This window comes from Adiantum capillus-veneris, chromosome 2 (genome assembly GCF_014529385.1).
Source record: "Adiantum capillus-veneris isolate H3 chromosome 2, ASM1452938v2, whole genome shotgun sequence".
Classification (NCBI taxonomy): domain Eukaryota; kingdom Viridiplantae; phylum Streptophyta; class Polypodiopsida; order Polypodiales; family Pteridaceae; genus Adiantum; species Adiantum capillus-veneris.
The window spans coordinates 76,340,315-76,363,384 of NC_140932.1; the positions used below are offsets into that span (position 1 = coordinate 76,340,315).

A 23,070-nucleotide genomic window follows, 5' to 3' on the forward strand; every position below is an offset into this window, starting at 1 on the left:
ATTTAAACTATTGTAATTCGGACAATTTTCCGACAAACTTACAAATTTAGGGTAGCACTTGTAAATTGAAAGCGCTAAATCTACAGTGTCAATTTTGCGTGAGGCCCTATAACACCCACACACACACTCGGTCGCCCGTGATTTCCACACAATGATACCCATGTGATAGAGATAAGGGTGATTAGGCCACCCACGTGATATCTAACCTCTCTCTCGCTCTCTAACTCTCTTTGTTCGCGTACGACTTCGATTATGTGTTGTGGGACTAGCTAAGTATGCATATTTGATGTTTTTATGCCATGAAGTATATTGTTTTTAGTATTTTGCAGGGCCTTCCGTGCCTCAGTTTGTAGCAAGAATTGTGGGAGCGTTTGAGGTCAAGAGGTCCATCAAACAAAGGTTCCCTCTTGCCCCTCTTTTGTTCGCCATTGGATATCATCCTTTGGTGACCTTACTCAAGGGTAGTGTTGCGAGAGGGGAGATTGAAGGGCTATCTCTGCTTAACAACAACCAACTGCTAGCTAAGCTCTTTGCGGATGACTCGCTACTCTTCCTCAAAGCTTTCTCTCAGGTGATCGAAAATGCTCTGGTGATTTTGCAAATATATGCCATAGCATCAAAGTCGAAGCGTAGCATCAAAAAATAAAGATTGATCTCTCTTTTGGAGAGAGACTCGTTTGATCCATCAATGTGGTCTGGGGAGATAGTGTCAAAAGGGAAGATATCTAGACACCTTGGAGCCCCGCTAGGGGTAGTAAACCACAAGCAAAAATGCACTTGGGTCATGGAGAAGATAAGAAGCAAGATGCACATATGGCAATATGTGCTTCTTCCCTTCGCGAGCATAGTGAAAGTGATCAACTCATTCATGCTCCCATATATAGCTTTCAATGGTCCACTACTGAAGCTTGCCAAATGGAATTGGAAGAAGTTCCTTAAATCGGTAATTTGATTCCTATGGAAGAACAACACAAAAACTCGACGCCCTGGCAGTGGGCTAGCTAGGAAACAGTGACGAGATCGATCAGCAAGGTGGTCTTAGGATTCTTAAACCTAGTCACTCACGTGGAGGCCCAGTGTGCTAAGTTTGTTGTCGCACTATAGCGAAGCAAGATCAGTCTTGGGCTACTATGGCCAAGGCCGTGATGGGCAATGCCAAGCTTGTAAGACTGCGGGGGACTGGACCATGCAACTCTCCACCCAATCGTGCCATATATAGACTCCTAGCCCCTATATATAGCGCCCCTTGACCGCATGTCCGTCCTGGCCCTTGGCCCTACCCTTGGCCTGACATTACTCCCCCCTTGGAGAAGCATTTTCGTCCTCGAAAACACAAGTGGTAGTATCTTCGTAAGAACACTGATGTTTTCCTTATTGGCATCCTCTACACGGGCCAATAGTCCATATGACCGATACCTGGTGCAGTGAGGAGGTTCAATGAAACCAAGAGCAACATCTTGATTTTCAACATTGTTGTCCTTTTGCAACCACCCATATCTAAATGGTAACTCATGATAACTCATGTGAGTATCTTGAAAAGCTCATAGCTACTGAAAGATAGAATAGGGAGTGTCCTCATGTCAGACTTCTGAACATTTTGGAACACACAGAACCACATGTTCACTCCTAACAAAGGTTACATGCCAACATACATCTACTAAGTCCTTGACTTATGAAACTATCGGTATCCAACCCCACCACAACAGGTGTTCAAAGTTGAAAACCTAACCTAAGCAAATTCTAGAATAAGGAGAGAATCACCTATTCAGAATGCATTGTGCTATCGTATGCTCTTAGCAGATCCTTTAGCACAGTTTACTAACGTATGCGCTTAGCATATCCTTTAGTACTAAATAGAATACTTGTAAGCTGCCCATCCAACGTGGGATGAATAACAGCAGTAAGAGTGAGGTACTTTCCCCAACCACTTACAGACAGTCTTCCACGACTGACGACAAACTATGACTCAACCATTGAGTATCCAGCCATATACTCGATATGGAATGGAGACAACCAACTAGGTTGAAGGTAGATTGGAGGTTCCAGCAACCAATCACTAACATCCATACTCAGCCATCACCTTGTATGGCAGGGTGTAAACTCATACGAAATCTGCAAGAGAGATTGCACTAGCAATGCAAAAGGGTGCAGAAAGAATAAAGTCCATGGATTTGCATGCCGCTCCAAATAAATTTGTGTTAAACACTAGGGCCCATAACACCTAGTGTGCATGCATTTAACACAAACATATCCAAACCACAATTCCATGACGAGACTTTCCATGATACTTATGTGAAAATCTTGCAACAAAGTTGGACCATAATAGAATGTGACAACTTGGTCACACCTAGGAACCAACCATGAGACCTTCTCATGAACGTAGCATGCTTTGCAGCAAAAGTTGGACCATAATAGAATGTGACAACCCGGTCACACCTAGGAACCAACCATGAGACATTCTCATGAACGTAGCATACTTTGCTATATGTAGAAACGACCCTCCGTTAAGGTGGTTTCACAGCACTTGTAATCACAACAAGTCTGTACTTAGTACCCGACAATTTTTGGCCACTGAAATTGTTCCTGATACTGTGTGCGTCAATTGGTCTAATGAACGGATGCGACCAGCACCTAGGGACTTCGTCGCGACACATCATTTCGAATTGGGCGCCAGTGTCAGTCCCAGAGACTCATATTCTCCACATGTGGAATATGTCTCAAGTAAGGTTGCCAGGAAAAGTGACATCCATCAAGTACGAGATGTACTTGTGTGTGGAGGTAACTACGAACACTCTGCGACGGGAGTGAGAGGGACCCTCATTATCATGCTCCACACTGGCTAAACCAAACTCCTTGAGTTCCTAGACCATGTTGTATCCCATGTGACAACATGTGCCAAATCGAACCCTACAAGTAGGTTCGTAACATCATAAGGCAGAAAGGTAAATTGGACACTTGGCCCAAAATACTTTGTGCCGACATGCCCTTGGCATGGCTCTGCAACATTCAAGCATACTTATACGTCTTGAAAAAAAACAAGCAAATCATACAAAAAATGGAATAACACCAAATCAATAGATGCGTACCTAGAGATTTGAACGTAATGTTCACTTACTCGTACGCAAACGGAGAGGAGAACATCTCCTACCTGAACAAACAAACAGTATTGCACTGGGAACCATGGGTGTTGCCTTCGCAATCCAACCCCTTTGGTTAAAATCTACGTAGTCAAACCCCTTGGTAAGACCCTTTGTAGAAACTGCTCAAGTAGCAGTTAGCGGTAACCAACATAGTTAACGGTGTACATACTAATTGGAATCAACTTAAAAAGTTGAGTTTGTCTGCTACCGCGTGGTAGATTGTGGAATTCTTTCCTTGAAAGTCTAACTGGGAGAGATCAAACTCTGATCCTCAAGGCAAATCAACTGTGATCCTCAATGCGTATGGGATGATGTAGCAGTCACCCGCCGGGTCGTACCCCAAAACACTGTGTCCATAGACACTCCGTAGTGCTAGAGAGAGAGCGAGAAATCCACACAAGTGAACGGCCTAGCGCTTGTGGACAGCCATGCTGTCGCAACTGATTGCTGCATCTATACTTCCTTGTATAGAGCAGCTGCTGTGAGTTGAAGATTTATCAAAAACCCAACTGGAGTGTCACACTAAAAACATGTAGTGCAAAAATGACACTAGAAACATCCTGAATGACAAGACCCTTGCTTGTCCATTAACGTTGATGTATACTTCCCTGGGTAGATCTGTTCACTCGTGAAAACAATCACCCAAAGAATGTCAATAGTTGGGTCTTACCCTTGGCTTAACAATGGATCTTAGCCTGCGTGGCTCATAGCCCATGTGCAAATTAGTGTTCAATGGACGAACCGATGAAGACTAATTTTGAGTAACATCTTAGCCACGTGCTAGCTAAGAGTTAGGGCACCTTGACTCAGACTGACTCTCTAGCAAAACACGTATCAAAAGCTTCTTAGAAGATTTTCATTATTCCCTTAAAGAGAGAGAGAGAGAGAACGAAAAGAAGAGCATGCTGGGCTGAGGAAATTTCCTTAAATTTCTAGTGGGTGTGTGCCCAGAATGTGCTCTTAGACATCTTATGCCCGAACTGCAGCTTATCCTATAAGCATTCCCCAATTTGCCTGTTCGATGCTCTCATCGAGAGAGGCAACAGAAAACACAAGTTAAATCTTGACCATCTACCATGTAGGGTCGTGATTGTATGAGGATGACTTGAAAGTGGCACCTTGCCGGTGAATCTAGTCAAAATTTTAGGTTTTGTTTAGTATTGTTGAGTGTTGATAACAACCAACAATCCATCCGTACTCTGTCCTTGACAGAGTTGGGAGTGTGTTAGCGGAAGTGTAATGCGTGAAGCGGTAGAATCGAATCTATCTCGCTAGCATACCTTGCCGAGAGTGATGGCCTCAAACGTGAAAACCAAAACCATAAGTGCCTTGCACAGTGTAAATTGGTAGGAATTGTGTGAGCTAATATTCCCTATTTTGCAAGTTCCTCAAACTTGTGTGCCAATGCCCTTGACTCCAAGTCAATGGCAGTATCTCGGCACAAGGGAGAAGCCGTGCTTCATGTAAAATTTCCAAAGCACTTTGCTTTGCACAATGACAGTAATTGCCAAGTAAAGTGTAAACATGGAAAATAAAACAAGAAAAACTTAAACTTGGCTAACCTGGTAGTTGTTGCTGCAACCAGTCGTCATGAAATTCCAAAGGAAAAGCTCGCGTAAAGGTGGCTCGTAGCCAATTCTTCCGTGCGAGAGAGAGTTGTCGCGTATGCTCGTACGCCCTCTTGTATCATGTACACCATGAAAGATCCTTCAAGCATAGTGTCAAATCCCTCCCAAGTTTGTATGCTCATAGCATATACCAAACGTGGGCAGTTGCGATGCAAGATGCGTAAATTGAAGCCTTGCTTCACATCAATTGAAGCCTTGCTGATAGCCAACTGAAGCGGTTGTTGACATACAGATAGCAGGACAAAAAGAGTCGACCTTGTCGAGGGAGTTCAACTGAAATTAGCTAGTAATGTGTGGCAAACGTCCTCTGTCCGCTTCTAGACACAGTGACAAGGAGTCGGCCATGCCGAACCCCCCACAAATTGAAGCCTTGCTTCACAGACACGTTGTTGTGCTCATAGCCAACGTATGTTCCTGCCATGATATAGCTATCATGGCAACAACGAATCGACCGTGTCGAAAATGACATCGTATGGAGAATCATGAAAGTACCTGCAATAGATATGTAACTTGATTGCAGTTGCAAAGTGTACCTGGAATTGCAAATACCACTGCGTGGTAAGTATTCTTCGCCATCTGCTAGAAGCGGCGACAAGGAGCCAGCCCTGCAACATGGCTTTTGATCGAAAGGATTTTGTATTCAAGCCATGCTTGACTGGGTCTTCCAACCAATCAGTGATGCTTAACAAAATCAATGCTTAAATACTTTGAGTGTTTAGAGCGCACACACCTCGTGTGCATGGCACAATGAGCAAATCACATCCGAATCAAAAACACAAAACAATTGCATACCTCATGAATTGCGTGATGACTTGTACTACCACGGTGTCAATCTGCAACATCATGCATGCCAAGATATAGCTTTCCTTGGAGCTTTGCGTCCATGCCATCATAACTTACACTCAGAACCGTGTCTGTCTTTGTGCATGTTTGGATTCCCCTTGCAAGCGTTATGGTTGTAGTAGCTTCCTCTTACGGTAGCATACCGCACCACTTGCAAGAGCATGCATGATGCCATAGCTGAGGGAATGCGGACTTCAATTCCCTTTGTCAGCTACATGGCTTTTTGGCCTTTGGCACCTTGCCGATTGTAGCTAACGACCACGACTTTGTGGAAAAATTCAATTCCCAAAACACGGGAAACTCGTACTTGCCAAGCGGGAAATTGACGGGTCTCATCCCACGTAAATCCGCAATCTCTGAAACCTGCGGCGTCATGGCGATCTTGTGCAATCCTGCACATCGCAGGCAACCTCCTCCCTGCATGGGAGGGGGTGCTTAGGATGACCCTAGGCCACCCTCCCTTGGGCGGCCAAAAGAAAGTGCCAATTTTTGTTTTTTGTTTTTAAACTAAAAATACAATTTGCATGTGAAACCTGTGGCGCCATGGCGGCTGCCGACTACGCAGGAGCAGAGGAAGACACCACTCGTGCATGGGCCACATTCGAGCAGTGCTACAGAAGCGAAAAACACTACGGATCTAGGCGCGCATCCATCAAGCTAAACCCCAGGCGCTTCTGAGATGGTCGAAAATCTGCCCCTTCCCGACACGAGCTGTCATACACACACTGCCTTCGATTGCCCCTTCCTCGGTTGAGCTCGCCCAAAGAGAAAGAGAGAGCGAGAGAGAAGGCCATGCTTTCTCTTTTTCCATGGCTCCCCCCTGCTTCCTCTCCACCTTGCTCTGATACCAATGTAAGACTGCGGGGGACTGGACCATGCAACTCTCCACCCAACCGTGCCATATATAGACTCCTAGCCCCTAAATATAGCGCCCCTTGACCGCATGTCCGTCCTGGCCCTTGGCCCTGCCCTTGGCCTGACAAAGCTCTACTCGCAAGGTGGTCAATGGAAAGGGCTCGAGGTGTATGACAAACCGTTTGTTCCTAGGTGGGCTAGCATGAATCTCGGGGGTGCGACAGGGGAGCTTGTTAGGAAATGTAAAAGTGCAGTGGAGACTTTGGGGTGGGGTGACCTTACAAGGTATTGTCACAACTCTACATCTCGTTGGTCCCCATGGCTGTCTAAGGTGGGAAGCATCTCTCTGAACCCATTTTGGAGGGAAGCTACTGGAAAGATCAACTGTGGGATTACAGTAGTAATCGGGTGGAAAAGAACAGACAGATTGGCTCTCTAGTCACAACCTTGATGGGACTAAAAGAATACTAATCAGCAGAACCTTGGAACAGATGGACAGTTGGTGCCTACCTAGCTGTGAGTCCGAGTTTGAGTGAAAGCATGGCGATGGCCTAAGGACAGACACTTTAGTAAGACTCAAACCAAATAAGTATACTACACAATTATGGCTTCTATGGATTGGTTCTTTCCATTGAACAAATAGTGGGGCATGAATTGGCCAGAGTCAAGATGGGAGGAAGTCACCAAGAACATATGGTGGCCACTCGATATGAAGGCCTTTCTCTGGAAGGTAATGTGGGGTGCCTTGCCGATTGGGGTAAAGGCTCTCGCCATGGAATTGACCCGGATAGATGCTCTCAATGTAGAACAGCTAGAGAAGACCTCTCCCACCTATTCAAGGAATGCCCTGCGTCGAGCGATCAGCAGCCTTGCGAGAAAGGTATGCAAATGGGTGCAAAGGACCTGGAAGATAGGCTTCTATAAGAACAATCTTTTCTTGGGAGGGAAGGTTATTAAAAGCCAGGAACTGCTTATTGCAACACAAATTATCAGATTCTACTGCTTCAAATAGGTGTGGAAGGCTAGAAACAGTTGTATTTTCAACACCACCATGGAAACAACTAGGTTTACAGTGATAATACAAGAAAGCAGGGGGGGTGATCCTAGTCCTTGGGAAACGTAAGAACTCTGATGAATGAAATAGGTTAATTGGCACCGCAGTAATTGCCTCTCACAGATAAGGGCCCTACATTTTTCGCATGGTGGCTCCCCTTTTAGCCCATGTATCAATGACCTCTTTGAGATGTCATGGCTCGGCACTAGCATGGCAAGATTTTGTAACTTTTTTGTGGTTGTCAATACAATCTACTCATCATTGTTGTGAGTTTTGTTTATAGATGAAAAAAAAAGATAGGGGTATAACATTTTTTTTTTGGACCGTAACTCTTATAGCTCTAAGAAGGGGGTCATGTTTGCCATATTCAAATCGTAAATAGGGGTTCTTAAAAAACTCTCCAGTATGTTCTTACGATTTTGAAACAATTTCTTCAGACCGAATTATGCAAGATACCTCATAGCTTATAGAGGGAAAACAAAGGCGCAAGGGATTCCAAGTGTTGGCATACGCGACGGCGAGCAGCATTAGTAAGGGGGTGTGTGAGCAAAAGGGGGGCAACAAAGTGTAGGACAGGTGGTGATAGGGCAGGGCGGGGCGGGGCGGGGCGGGGGGCAATATTTTTATATATGTAAAGGCTCGCATGCTACGCACATTGGTAACGAAGGTGGGGTTACTTACCCGCGACGACTTGCTGGGAGCGCATGGTCGCTAATACGAGTTTGTTGAAGGGAATGCAAGTCAGGATTTTAGTATGGTGAGAAGCCAAAACATACGAGAAAAATGAAGAGATTCCATCTAATAGCATCGAAGTAGGTGGCATGTTCTTATATAAAGAGTACTTTCCATTGAAGACTTGTTCAAAACGAAAGATATATTGACCTTCCTTTGATAAACCTGAGCTAATGAGGGGAGATGACTTTATAAAGGAGGGGGGCCTTTCTAAGAGCATTGGCAATGATTTTGTATGCCACCGACATAATAGTTATGGGACGCCAGTGATTCAGTTGCGAGCAACAAACCTATTTCGAGATAGGCTTGAAAAGCCCTCTTTTCACACTAAGATCCAAGGACCCCTGGACCAGAGCCTGGTTAGCCATACACATGATCGGGACCTTGAGGTCCTCCCAGAACTCCTTGAAGAATTCAGTGGTCAGACGATCCCAAACAGGGGATTTCTCCTTGCCAAGAGCTTGCAATGCAAGCGAGTATTCATCTTTAGAGAAGGACATCTCAAGACGATTGGCTTCAGGTTGAGAAACTTTCATGTTAACACTCTCGAGCAAGGTCGCTCTGGCTTCATCCAATCCTTGAGAGCGGGTCTCTAGTTGGCCAATGATATGGCTAAGGTGATCGAGCATCATCCTAGCCATCACGTCTTGGTCTTGTGTAGCAGTCTCATTCTCATTTGTGAGCGAGGGGACGGAGTCATGGCTCTTCTTGATTTTCGGGGCCCTTAAATGAAGCACTTGATTAGCGGCCTCTGGCCAGAGGAAGGTCTCTCTGGATATCAGTCTTGCCCTCTTGACCTCCTCGAGTTGCTGCTCAACCAGGTTGGCTTTCGCTTCCAGCCATCTTTTGTGATCTTCTTCGAAGGCCAGCTAATAAGCTTTTTTGGAATTCAAACTAGCAAGCTTCTCTTCAAGCTGCTTCCAGTGCTCTTCTTGAGCCTTTTTCATTCGAGGGCCTGAGCTTTTGATCTCTTTTTGGATACTTTTAGCAAAGAGGTCCCAAGCTTTAGGTTTTTCAAGATTAACATCTTTATTGAGCTTTCTCAAAGCTTTCTTAGTAAGATTTCTGTCCTTGAACATGTGTGCCCCAGCAACAAGTAGCTTCTTACGGGGGGTCTGCCCCTCCCCATTGGCTTTCCTGAGTTCCAGGTGTAACGGTATATGGTCAGATACGCTCTTTGTTGGTAGCACCTTCGTCTCAAGTAGCGACGAGATCCAATCAGCCTGGACCATATTCTGATGCCAATCTATGAATCTACTTTTGAGTGGGATGTTTGGAAATGGCCCATGAGTAGCCGATTCTCTAAACCCCATACCAAGGGCATCTACCAAGTGCTAATTCATGAGGCTGATTGGTTCGCCCCTTTAAACAAGCAGTGGAAGAAGCAATGGTCGGAGGCTCGTTGGGTAGAGGTCACGAAGAACATCTAGGATCCACAGTGGCCTCAGTTTATGAAGATAATTTTGTGGAAGGTCCGGTGGGGGGCCTTGCCAATAGGCATCAAGATTCAAGCACGTAGTATCGGACCCGATAGATGTTCAAGGTGCACATCCGCTAGCAAAGACCTTGACCACCTTTTCTTGGAGTGCCCAATTATCAGAAGCCTTCCAGGAAAGATGTGCAAATGGATACACAGGACATGGAAGAAAGGGTTTTTCAAGAGGGATTTGTGTCTTGGTGGCAAACAATTTCGAAGTTCTACACTTCTTATTTGTACTTAAATTGTTAGATATTGTTTCTTCAACGATATCTGAAAGGCCAAGAACTGTCGTGTCTTTGATAGCGACCTCTCTGTGGCTAGCTTCTTAGATATTGTTCAAGAAAGCAAGGAGATAATATATGTGGTAAGTAAAAGGCATAGCTCAAATTATTGGCTTAGGGAAACCCTCGCCATCTGGTTGAGCCTTGCTTTGTAAATGATTGGATGTTCACAATTATAAGCTACTAGATACTTCTAATTAAGCTCGGATGTAACCCTCTATCCCTCAAGGCTTCACCTGAGTTTGAAGCTCATTTGTATATCTATTGGTGACTTTATAATCACTCACAATTGTGAGTTTTGCAAAAAAGAAAAGAAAACAAGTGAAACGGTCACGATGGCTTTCTAAAACAATAAGAAAGTGATAGAATCATTATGTTGAGTTTAACTAGAATTATATAAGGTGAAGCAGTGTTCAGGAATGTCTCTTTTATTAAACGATCGAGTGTCCTCCTCATAAAGAAGCAAACAAAAACTACTAGTAAAGTTTTTGAAATTTGTAAGATTTTTGAACTAAGTTTTGACATCATTGCATCGAATTTTCTTCTCTTTACCATGGTTTGTTTATATATATGTGTGCGTGTGTGTGTGTGCACGCACACGTATATGTATATGTGTGTGTAAAAAGATAAATAAATAAGTAAGTTTACATATCTAATAAATAAAACTCATTAACATATATACACACACACATCTATACTATATAGAATGCAGCTTAAAATTTTCAACGAAGGAGAGACCCTCCATGTGTCACTTAGTGCTTCACTTCAAAGCAAACCTTACAAAAGAACTTTTTCAACACTTCAATTTTTAACCTTTCAAAGCATTAAAAAGAAGGTTTGATTGTACTTTTTCAACTTCACTTTACTTACTTAAATTAATTGAAGGATGGCTCATCTTTTTTTTGGAAAAACCAATAGCCATAAAATTTTAAAATTTAAGAAATTGTTCGTATATACATTAACAAAATTTTGTCCGTTTACTTCAAGGTAAACTTCAAATATAGCTAGGATTTTTCAATTGATACACTAAAGTACAATTTTAACAATTTTAATCGGACATTGGTTTCGAATAACCCCAAAATGGAAGGACATGAGTGTATGTGTGTGTGTGTGTGAGAGAGAGAGAGAGAAGGGAGACAGGTGAATCTCAAAGAGAGTGCCAAAAAAAAATTCTTGATTGAAATAATTTTAAAGTAAATCTATCTATACTATTCTTTCAATTTTAAGCCTTCCAAAGCATTAAAAAAGTTTTGATTGTACTTTCCAACTTTACTTTTGCTTATTTGAAGGATGCCTCAACTTTTCTTTTGGAAAGCCAATAGCCATAAAATTTTAAAATTTAAGAAATTGTTTGTATGTACACTAGCAAACTTTTGTCGGTTTACTTCAAGGTAAACTTGAAATCTAGCTAGGATTTTTTCATTAATACACTAAAGTCTAATTTTAATCGAACATTTCGAATAACCCCAAAATGAAAGGACGTGAGTGTGTGTTCATGTGTGTATATGTGTGTCTATAAGAGAGAGAGAGAGAGAGAGAGAGAGAGAGAGAGGGGGGGGGGGGGGGGGGGGGGGGGGTCTCAAAGAGAGTGCCAAAAAAAAATCTTGATTGAAATAATTTTAAAGTAAATCTATCTATACTATTCTTTATTGAGCTTGAGAAATTCTCAAGCGATGGAAACTCCCACGTGTCGTCAAATCACTTCACTCTTGAATGTGCGTATGCAACTCAATTTTGTGTACACGTACGTGTGTGTGTGTGTGTGTGAGAGAGAGAGAGAGAGAGAGAGAGAGAGAGAGAGAGAGAGAGAGAGAGAGAGAACACCTCTACGCATCGTGTGTTGGGAGAGGAGCCTGTAGCATTTCACGGTGGTAGAGCGTGTAGTAGATGCTCACGATTACGTGGCCTGTCAAGGACCAAAATGGCATAATCTCCCGCTCAATGTTTAGCTAGAAACGATAGCCCACATATATGATGTATCTATGAGGGCCAATACTTCTCTGCTTCTCTTAAATCTCCATGCACGACTCCCCCCGCTCTGCCCCTATGTGTGTGTGTGTGTGTTAAGTAGGTTTTGTGAGGATGCTCAAGTCGCTCTACTCCGCTCCTTTCCTTCAAGGGAATTGTGTCAAGTCCTAATGTTGATGATCAATATGAGTTATGAGCCTAGAGATTGCATTTCAAACTATCTTCCATATGGCTATGAAGGTATGCTTCTACTCTCTCTCTCTCTCTCTCTCTCTCTCTCTCTCTCTCTCACACACACACACACACACACACACACACACACACACGCACGTGCACGTACGCACTCGCACACAAAAGTTCTTATCTAGCACAAGAGAGAGAGCATGTGTGTTGCCATCTTTTATAAAGTGATGTGCACTCGATAAATTTGTTGTTGCAAGAAAATATCTGCATGTTTTATTTTGTAACCTTCTAATATATTGTATATAGCATGTCATCATTTTTGTTTTCTTCATGCAAGAAGCTAAGAGTTTCCTTACATATGCTTACAATTACATTGGAGAACAATACTCCATTTCTATGTTGTGTTCAATTTTTACAAGTCATTTATATGAGGTTTATCGCTTGAAGAATTGGTTTCCTTTACATGTTTAGCAAGGCCACAACTAACTTTTACAAATGTACTTTAGATATACAAGTTTGTATGATGGTCCTTTCACATATAGAGTTTTTTGTTATCCTTACTTTTACAAATGTACTTTAGATATACAAGTTTGTATGATGGTCCTTTCACATATAGAGTTTTTTGTTATCCTTACCGATATGAAAGCAATTGTTAGATTTTCTTATTCAATTTTCCTGAACTTTTTCATGAAGGCTATCCCTTTATCCCTATCTCATCTTTTGGTGTGGTTCATGTGCTTTCAATGTTTTTCCCCTTTGAAATGTTGTATTTAATGTTGTTTTACAACTTGAAGTTGTTATTGTTCCCGAATTGCACCTTGCACTCACAAGATCTACAACCACAATTTTGGCTCTTTTTTGGTGAAAAAAGCAAGCATTTCAAGTGTCAATCATGACTTTATATCAATTCACAGGTTTTATATGCATACATGGGACACTTGCACACATGTACACACAAGGTATTACTATAGCCTTGATGAGTAAAGCATAGGACAAAGTCTAATCTATATAGGCATTTGGAAAACAACATCTTGCTTGGCAGAGCTTTGGTTGTTGTGTCTTCCAAGTGTAGTGTATTTGTGAAGCACAACGAGTTCTCGATTACAATCTTGATTGACCTTGACATTGCTTTAGTTGAGATTTATGTCAGGTGTGGGACACATGAAACAAGTTGTAGGTCGTTGTCATCTAATGCATAGGGATAGACTCTCTCCAAATGAAATTTCATGTTTGTGATGAGCGTCATGTCTGGGATGTTAGATCTTGGACTACTCTTATTCCACGATCCACCAACATGGGCAGGCCAAAAACTTTGGGTTATTTTAATCGAATATGTAGTTAGGGCCCCTCACTTCATGCAGTCATCTACACTTGCATTTTGAAGGCACAAGACATAATGCAAGAAGATAAAATGGGTGAGCACATTCACAATGAGATGAGTAGTCAAGGGCTATGGAAAGTAGCATCATCGTGCTTGGCGGAGCTTTGTTTTTCAAGTTTTTGTACGATTGAAAGCACGAGATTTTGACACTGCACTACCATTTTGAAATGTTGCCTCTTGGACTGGATTGGTTGTTGTAGCATATGCTCTTGGATTGCTCTTATGCTCAGTGAGGAAACATGAGGGAAAGGTGAGAAATCTTTGGGCTATTTTAGGGAAGACAACATGAAGGCTTCTTTCTAGACGATAACCTATAAATGATGATGAAGCTTTGGGATGCTTTTAGACGAGTTGAAGAAAGGGATTCTTTGCAATGTTGCAACTTAATGGAATTTGCCACTCTGCAAGAAGTTGACATGAGAGATAAATTTATAATGTGATGGTAAGTGGGGCTCCTAGAAGAAAACATCATGTTTTGGCAATTATTTGGCCAACATGTACGTCAATTGTGGTGATCTTTAAAAATCCATTGATGAGGTCTTATTATGCAAATGTTGTCTCTTGGATTGCATTGTTTGTTGCAATATATGATCTTGGTTGTCCTTATTCCAAGCAAGGGAAAGACGAGAGAACGGTGAGGACGCTATGGGCTCTTTCTAGGGGAGGCAAAGATAGGGCTTCTCAATTAGCTTTGGGATGCTTTCAAAGGAGGAAAAGGAAGGGCTTCTTTCCGGATCTCATTCCAAATTTTGCCTCTATGATTGCATTGTTTGTTGTGCTATATGCTCTTGGACTATGCTTATGCCCAATGAGGGAAACACTACAAAAAGGTGAGGAAGCTCTTCGCTATTTTTAGGGAAGGCAAAGCAAGGGCTTCTCTTAATATGAAATCAACTGCAAACAATGATACGGAAGCTGTGTAATGCTTTCAAAGGAGGTGAAGGGCAGTATTGGCAAGATGGTTTTAAAAGTGTTTCATTCTTTTGAAAGTACAATAAGGATTTAACTTACTTACGATTTGAGTATGAGCTAGCATCTATTGAACTACATTGAATGCAAGATATGCCCACTACAAGGGCAAGATGAGGAAGGTTTGGTCATAAGCAAATGCAAGAAGATATGCAACATCCAAATGCATTCACCTTTGCTTGTGTTTTGAAGAATCATTCAAATGTGTTTGAAATAGTACACGCTATGTATAGCTATAAATCTTCATAGCTTAAACACCAAGTTACCATGGCTATACATACTATCTATAGACCCTGAAAAAATTATCATCCTAGGAGCTCCATGTCCATATCGCTACCAAACAACATTTAACAATATAAAGTTCCATGGGACAATGTAACTGCTTAAAAAATAAGCAATTACTTTTATACTTCAACAAAAATAAAAATAAAAAATTGAGCACATGGATGGCTCTTCATTGGATTATCTTTTTGAGATGCCACCTCCTACCTCCTACACAAGATCACTATTTATTGATAGTGAATGGAGAACCTTATTAGAGCATTGGATAGAATAATTTATTTTGATAATAAAGCATTCAAGATATAATTGGCACTACCTTGTGGACGCATAAAGAATGTTTGCACATGTTTTCACCTCGAAAGGGGGAGGGGAAGAGGAGAGTTACCAAAATTGGGACTTGCTTTTTCTTGGCCGCAACAACAAGCGGGTCTCATACCAGTATATATATATACACACACACACACATAGATATATATGTGTATGTATATGTATGTATAGAACTTACTAGAATTATGCAAGGTGAAGTTTCACTTTATCATTCTAAAATAATAGAATGCAAGAGAAATCAAGTCATGTGAGGAAATCAAATGAAAGGTTTCATCAAAATATTTATTTAATATTTTAAAACAAAAAAAAATATTTAAAGGAAGTCTCAATCATTATTTGAAACATAGAAAGTATGCTACCCAACACATCACATCTTTTTAAGGCTTCTTTTAGAAAGCCAAAAAAAAAAAAAAAAAGGAGAAATATACAAAGCTCTTCGTTAGAAGATAGAGCATGTAGAGAAATAGACAACCATGACTTTATAGGTTCTCAACTATATGGGCCCAACTCTATGGGCCTTTGCTTACTCAAACCAGCGTCCGAAAAAAACCGGGGTTGTGTGTAAAATTACCGACTAGAATTCACAAAAACCGGGTCTCGTAGGACCTTTCCTTTAGAGCAAACCGACTAACAAAAAGGGGAATTCTTTAAAATACCGGTTTGAAAAAAAGTGGGCTTTGAGATAAAGGTTTACACTAGGGATAGGCTTTTTTTTTTTAAAGGAATATTAGATATATAAGGAGATATATATAAGTGGTTTGTGACTCTGTGGACTTTGGAGATACGTATAAGTTATAACTTTATAAGTGTTTGGAAATTGAAATAGGCAAAGGGCCATTAAGGCCCAACTTTTAAGTGGCAGGAGGCAACAAGAAATTGGAATCAAATTATCAAACTTCTAAAATGGTCCTTGGGGCTTGGCAGAGAAGATTCTAGAAATTAATACATAGTATGATCGTGCACCTAATACTTCTGGCTCTAGTCTCTGACTCCTGAGTATTAACTGCGCGCTACTTGCATGCAAATGCATGCCCATTGCCGCGCATCACATTCATCCAAATTCCACACAGGCACACACACACACACACTCACAACTCACGCGTCGCACACTGCCACACACACTCTCGTGTGAGCATTGAGCGCAATACACAATCACCCACCACTTTGATGCAAAAAGGTTCCGAAAGTTCGAAGTAGAAGAGGAGGAAGGGCATGCAGGAGAAGCCCTAAGCTTCCGTTGTATCTGCATGATTGAAGAGCCAGCCGAATCTGCAGATTTTGGTGCACTCACAACAAAGAGGCCTCAGGCAACAATCAACTCCAGCTTGCGCACCATCAGCTCTCGACATTCCGTATTTGCACGAAAGGACTAAGGTGAGGGTCTCTCCTCACTCAGAACTCACAAAGACTTTATTTTTTAAGGTATGTGATTGAGATTAACCAATATGCGATCTCTGTTATCAGCCCTTCTTGTGGTTGATTTACGGCTTTTAACAAAATTTTAAAATGGAAGTTGTGTGCCGCTCAATATGTTTAAGAATCAGGATCATGCTCTTCTTTACCCAATATGTTTGTATGTATTTCTACTTCTATGAATTTAAATGTACAATAATGTTTGGGAGAAGTCATGTTTCTAACGACACACAGACACACAGTTCCTTTTTAAGATTTTGAAAAAGGAAAACTTAGCCATGGAGTGGTTGTAAATGTTTTTGAACTTATGTGTCTCAATTTTAGAGGAATTTTTTAAATCCCCTCTCTTCCAACCGGCATTCTTGAATTTTGAAGTGGCATAGCTTTGAGTTAAGATACTTCTTTTGAAGGCTCAATTATACAATGTTCATGCATAGTTAGAGGGGATATTTTATGTATGTGCACACATACTTTGCGTGTGTGTGTGTGTGTGTGTGTGTGTGTGTGTGTGTGTGTGTGTGTGTGTGTGAGTGTGAGACAGAGAGAGAGAGAGAGAGAGAGAGGTATGATATCTTACTAAAGTGATTTCTCTTTTATGCTAGGATGTCTCAAAGAACGTTGTTTGCGATGCCACGCTTCACAAGGGAGCAACCACCTGTCAAGAAATCAAAGAAGAGGGGTCGTGCAAAAGACGGTTCCTCTATTGAACAAGTGGTGGAGCTTCAAGTGGAGGACAACATAACAGGTAGTAGTAATGATGGCTCTAATGCTTCCAAGGTTGATGATAAAGATTCTGAGGTAAAAAAGGAACTTTGTAGGCTTGCATGGAACCCTTCTTGGGCTAGAAGTAGGGGTGCATTTGAATGGGCTGAATTTGATCCTGTTAGTGCTAGGATGTTTTGTAAATATTGCAAGCAGGTCAATAACTCGCGCAGTGAGTTTGGTAAGAACGGATCTACTAATGTCCAGCATAGTGCCCTAACTGAGCATGCAGGTACTAAAGCACATCGAGATGCACATTATATGTTTGGAAAAAATAAGATAACCATCGAAGATGGGGTTGAAAAGCGTCAAGATGTTGAGATGGTAAGTAGTAAACGGTTGTTTGCTGCTGCCTACCATGTTGCCAAGGAGGATTTGGCTTTTAGTAAGTTTACTTCTACTGTGGATTTACTTGAGTTTTGTGATTGTCCAAACTTAGTGAGAGATTTGTATCAAAATGATAAAGCATGCAGCTCTTTTGTGCGTTATATTAGTGAGGACTTGCTGACAAAAATATTGTTGCGTCTAAATGCTTCAAACTTTTATAGCATAATGATGGATGAATCAATAGATATAGTCACATGCCAACATATGATTGTCTATGCGTCCTTTATCGAGGATTCAGATCCTGTTACTGTTTTTTTGGGACTCTTGGAGGTTGCAGAAGGTACATCTGAGCATTTGCATGAACGTGCAAATTTCTTTTTGGCTGAGTTGCAACTTGATAGATCAAAAATGATATGTATTGGGACCGATGGTGCATCTGCAATGATAGGAAGGCACAATGGGGTGGTTACTCGTTTTAAACGAGAAAACTCTTACATGACTTCTATTCATTGTATTGCACATCGAGCTAGTCTATGCTTGGTTGATGAAGTGAAAGGCAATGCTTATGCACAATATATTGATCAAATTGTGAATGAGATTGCATCCACTTTTAGTAAGAGCTCGATTAGAAGTGCTAAATTGGCAGATCTTGAAGCTGAATTTGGATGTGCAGTGTTGCAAATGAGCCGCATTCATAAAGTGCACTGGTTAAGTAGATCTATGTGTGTGCACAAGGTATGCGAGTCTCTTGAAGCGCTACTCGTCTTTTTGAAGGAGAATAACTCTTCTCTCTTTGACGAGGTAAAAGATTTTTAGTTTGTATATAGCTTGCACTTTATGGCTGACATCTTGCGGCGGTTAGCGATGTTGTCAAAGATATTCCAAAGCACTTTTGTTGATATAACCGTTGTAGTTGGTTTGATTGAAGCAGAGATGCGGCTAATTACTTCACAATTTATAGAAGTTCCTGTCGTTAATATTAATGATTTTGTGCTTGATGGCTTGGATTATCCTATGATTCCAGATTATGGACCGCGTAATGGACAGCTTGTGGCTCTCCGCGCCTCTATTCGGGGAAACATGTATAGATCTGTTGAGCTTGAAAGAGCAAAATGTGGTAAGGATATGGATGCTGCTATTTATTTTCAAAACCAATTTTCACAATTCATTGTTGCTAATTTGCGACAACGCTTTCCCGATATGGGTTTATTGAGTTCTTTCAAAGCTTTATCTCCATGTTGTTTTCCAACTGGCATGCATATCGGAACTTTGGATATGATATGATTGATAACCTTTTGTCATTTTATGGTGAGCCAAAGGTCTTGCACGGGGAGATTATAGACCCTCTAGTTAGTAAAGTAAATGCAAAAAGAGAGTATGATGTTTTTAGAGAGCAAGCACCTTATGAGTGGAAGGGCAGGGGTTTAAAAGATGTATGGCTCTCTATTGGTAGAAATCCTACCACTAGAGAGAAATATCCAGCCCTCTTGAAACTAGCAGAGCTTGCCATGCTACAATGTGCAAGTACAACTGCTTGCGAACGTGGTTTGTGTCCAGAATCTTATCAAGACTCGATTGCGTAGCCATTTGAGCACTCGCAACTTAGACGCTCTAATGTGCGTATCCATTTAAGGGCCACCATTGAGAGGTTATGCATTTGAGGATGCCATTAAGTTGTGAAGAAATGGAGCAAAGACAAGTCGCCATCTCTTCAGCGAGTCCAAAAGGTAGTGTCGTAAATGTGTTCTTGGTTATTCACATACTTGATCTAACAACGTGCATTGATTGAACCAATCTTACTATCCATTGTTCTTATGCAGGATGAATGGAGTCTTTATGGAGGATTGATGCATATCTCTTGGAGGTTGATGCTTCATTGTTTGTGAGATTGCTTGTCATGGTTAGTTTTGGTTATTCCAAGAAACTTTATGGTTGGACAATGATGGTTATGTATGACTCCCAGTGTGTGGCAGCTTATGATGCTTTATGGCAGGTTTTTGTTGGTTAATCATGTGGTTAGTTTTGGTTATTACATGAGACTTTATGGTTGGACAACCATGGTTATGTATAACAAAGCGTGTGGTAGCTTATGATGCTTTATGGAAGAGTATGTGGCAGCTTTTTGTTGGCTAAACATGTGGTTAGTTTTGGTTATTTTAGGAGACTTTATCGTTGGACAACCATGGTTATGTATGGCAAAGCGTATGGCAGCTTATGATGCTTCATGACAGAGTTTGTGACAGGTTTTGGTTGCTTAAACATGTGGCAGGGTATGGTTTGGTTTGGTTTGTGATCATGGTTTGATGACGCATGCACAAGATGATGCTCACTGCTTATCAATATTACGACTGATATACAATATTGTTGGTCATGGCTTGTCATGCGTATGTGCAAAAGTGGTCATATTGAGGTTATGGTGGTTATGACTTCGCATGAGCAACATGATTTTGGGATTTTGTCATGGTTGGTTATAAGGAAGATGATGCTAGTTATTAGTGGATATATGTTGATGATAGTTTGTTATGGTTGCCATATCAAATAGGTAGATGCTGTAAGTTCAATGTTTTTTAAAATTTTTTTACTTATGGAATTGAATTTTTTCATATTCATACTGACTTGTTTGTTTGGGGGGAGGATAGCTGGCTTTCTCTTTTTGCACATGTCTCGATTGAGCAATCGGAGGGAGCCAGCTATCTTGTTCCCGTAGAGAGCTCGGCTTAGCCCATGGATTTGTGTCCATGGTGATGGGGTTCGAATCCCCTACTCTCTTCTTACTTGGTTTGGTTGTAGTTTATGCAGGTTGACATACCAAGATCAAGTGGTCATTCAAGGTGCAAGTATTTGTTACTTTTCTTAAGCTATGTGGTATGAATGTAAATCTTGGCATTTGTTTTGATAAATTGTCCATCTAGATGACTTCTTTCAGAATGAGCAACGATTCTAGTGATATAATTATGAGCAATAGGTCAAACCAATAGAGGTATGCATTTAGTTTCTTGTTTTTCCATTATAAAACATATTTTTGTGGTCCATTTTCTCTATTTTGTTTTGCTTTTAAAAAAACGATAATTTTTTTGGGCTTCTTTAAAAAACCGGTTAATCTTTCTTCTTTCCCTTTGAAACCGGTTAGAGATCTCAATAACCGGCTAAGATTTTGGGACGCAGGAATTTTAGTTGGTTTCCATATAGGTTTTGCGCAGACCCTGACTCAAACATGTCACACTCCTATGGTCCAATTGGATTCGACGTACATCTTTCCTTCAGGCATTTTTTTCCGTTGTATGAAGGGAGAATTTGTGACTGGAAGGACAAATCTCCTCCATCTCACGAAGGAATCTACAACTCTTCAAGAAGATTTCTAACTGATAGAGTCCTCTATACCTTTCACAATCAAAGTTAGCTCCTCCACTCTTTATTGGATTTCTAAAAGAAACCCTTAGTGTTGTGTTGGGTTCACATTTGACATGTCTTTATTTTTCTTGCATTCTATTGTTTTAGAATGCTAAAGTGAAGCTTCACCTTGCATAATTTTAATAAATTTCTCTCACACACACACACACACTTTTTTTTTTTTTGAATTCTATTGATTTAGAATATTAAAGTGAAGCTTTACTTGCATAGTTCTAATAAATCCTATACACACACATATTAATTAGTTTTTTTTATTTCACCTTTCATTTCATAACTTCACATAGCATTACATTTTTTGCATTTTATAGCTTGATTTCAATCACTGTTAACGTTCGAGAAAGTCTCTTTAATTAAACGACTGTTGATCGAGTTTTCTCCTCACAAAGAAGAAAACCGGAAATACTACCAAAAAATTTGAGATTTGCAAATTTTTTGGACGACTTCTCACATATTTCATCGGTTTTTCTTTCATTTACCATGTTTTGCAACTAGCTAGTCTCGATTTTCAATCGGCTCAAAACTAAGCTGAGGAAATCCTTTTCTAAACACTGATACCAGTTAAATTCAACCTAATAATTTTATCACTTTCCTATTGTTTTTGAAAGCCGCCGTGACCCTTTCACTTGTTATTTGGTCATTTTGTCATGTGAATTCAATTCAAGAGTATTTTATTTGTCGTTTTTATCAGCTTGCACTATGCGTTTAAGTATATTTCTTTGAAAGAGTTTTACCTTTAAACCTCTTGAGAATTGTTAGGATTTTTTTTGCAAAAGTCACTAAAAGCTACAAAAGCAGATGGTACAAGGCTAGTGCTATATGGAAAATCATGGATAGAATCAATTTTGGGGAGGTTTTTACACAGCATATAATACATGGATTTCAAAAATTAGATTAATTTTGGGCTTTGTAGTGATGTGGAAGGATGTCTACGTATTAAGCATTGAACTGTTGATTTGTAGAGTCCAAAGGCACTAAGGGAATTGAGATCCAAATTATGGTCACTCTAGGGGTGAATGGGATAAAAATAGAATTCCATGTGATAGTACAATGTTGAGAAGCAAGAATTTTGCAGTTTTTTTCGAGCCCAATACACCCATAAATGTTCTCAACCTCTTCCCCATCCACATACCACACACACACAAACACTCACTACACTCGGGACTCATGACGAAGCATTGCTATACCTTCTTAGCTCGACACCATAACCTCCTTAGCTTGTTGTCCTACCCTTTTTGTCTCAATAGCATTGGATAGGCCTAAATGACATTAACAAGAAAATGGAATTGTTTTTTGGCAATTCCGACATTATGAGGGACAACATACCTTAAACAACGACCATAACAAACCTCACTGACAAGGGAGCCACCCTAACACGACAATGGAATTCTTATGTCTAGCTTGAGAAGGGAGCGGGAGCCACCCTAACAAGACAATGGAAAACCTTGGTGACAAGGAAGCCATCCTAACAAGACAATGGATTGTTTTTATTATTATTTTGTGTCATAATAATCAATATCTAATTCTCCTAAATGATTTTCTCATATTAAACTGATCATTTAATGTGGGGAAGTGTCAAGCGAGAAAAAGCTAGAATATTGGTTAAGTTAGCAGACCGGCCACAGTAGGGATCCAAAGGAGGGAAAATAGGGATCCAAAGGGGGGGCCATCTGCAAAAGAGCCATGTGAAACAACGGGCTAAAAAGACCCTAAGGTTCAGCCCATTAAGACTTCCAAAATGCTAAGGTTCCAAAATTCAAAGGTTGTGTCCAAAGGTCAACCTTAAGGAAAATTGGATGCTTAGTGTGTGCCCAAAAAGTCTTTCTACATCCCTACATGGGAGGGGGCGAGCCCCAAAGCTAGGGGATGAGAGAGAAAGCCACACACACACACACAGGCTCCCTTTACACAAAGGGAATGAGGGACACATGTCAGCTCCCTAGACCAGATGCCCACAAGGTATGTCCAATTCCTATTGGAAGACCCTTGAAGTGGACCAATGAGAATTAGGCTAGAGTAAATCTAGTTTAATTAATT

General features: G+C 40.9%; 1 protein-coding gene across 1 annotated transcript; it reads left to right on the forward strand.

Moving 5' to 3' along the window:
- Positions 1-17,139: 17,139 nt before the first annotated feature.
- LOC147463008 (uncharacterized) lies at positions 17,140-18,441 on the forward strand. Its single transcript, XM_086495112.1, has one exon. It carries the CDS (start codon positions 17,140-17,142, stop codon positions 18,439-18,441), a length of 1,302 nt encoding a protein of 433 aa, XP_086351238.1.
- Positions 18,442-23,070: the final 4,629 nt, after the last annotated feature.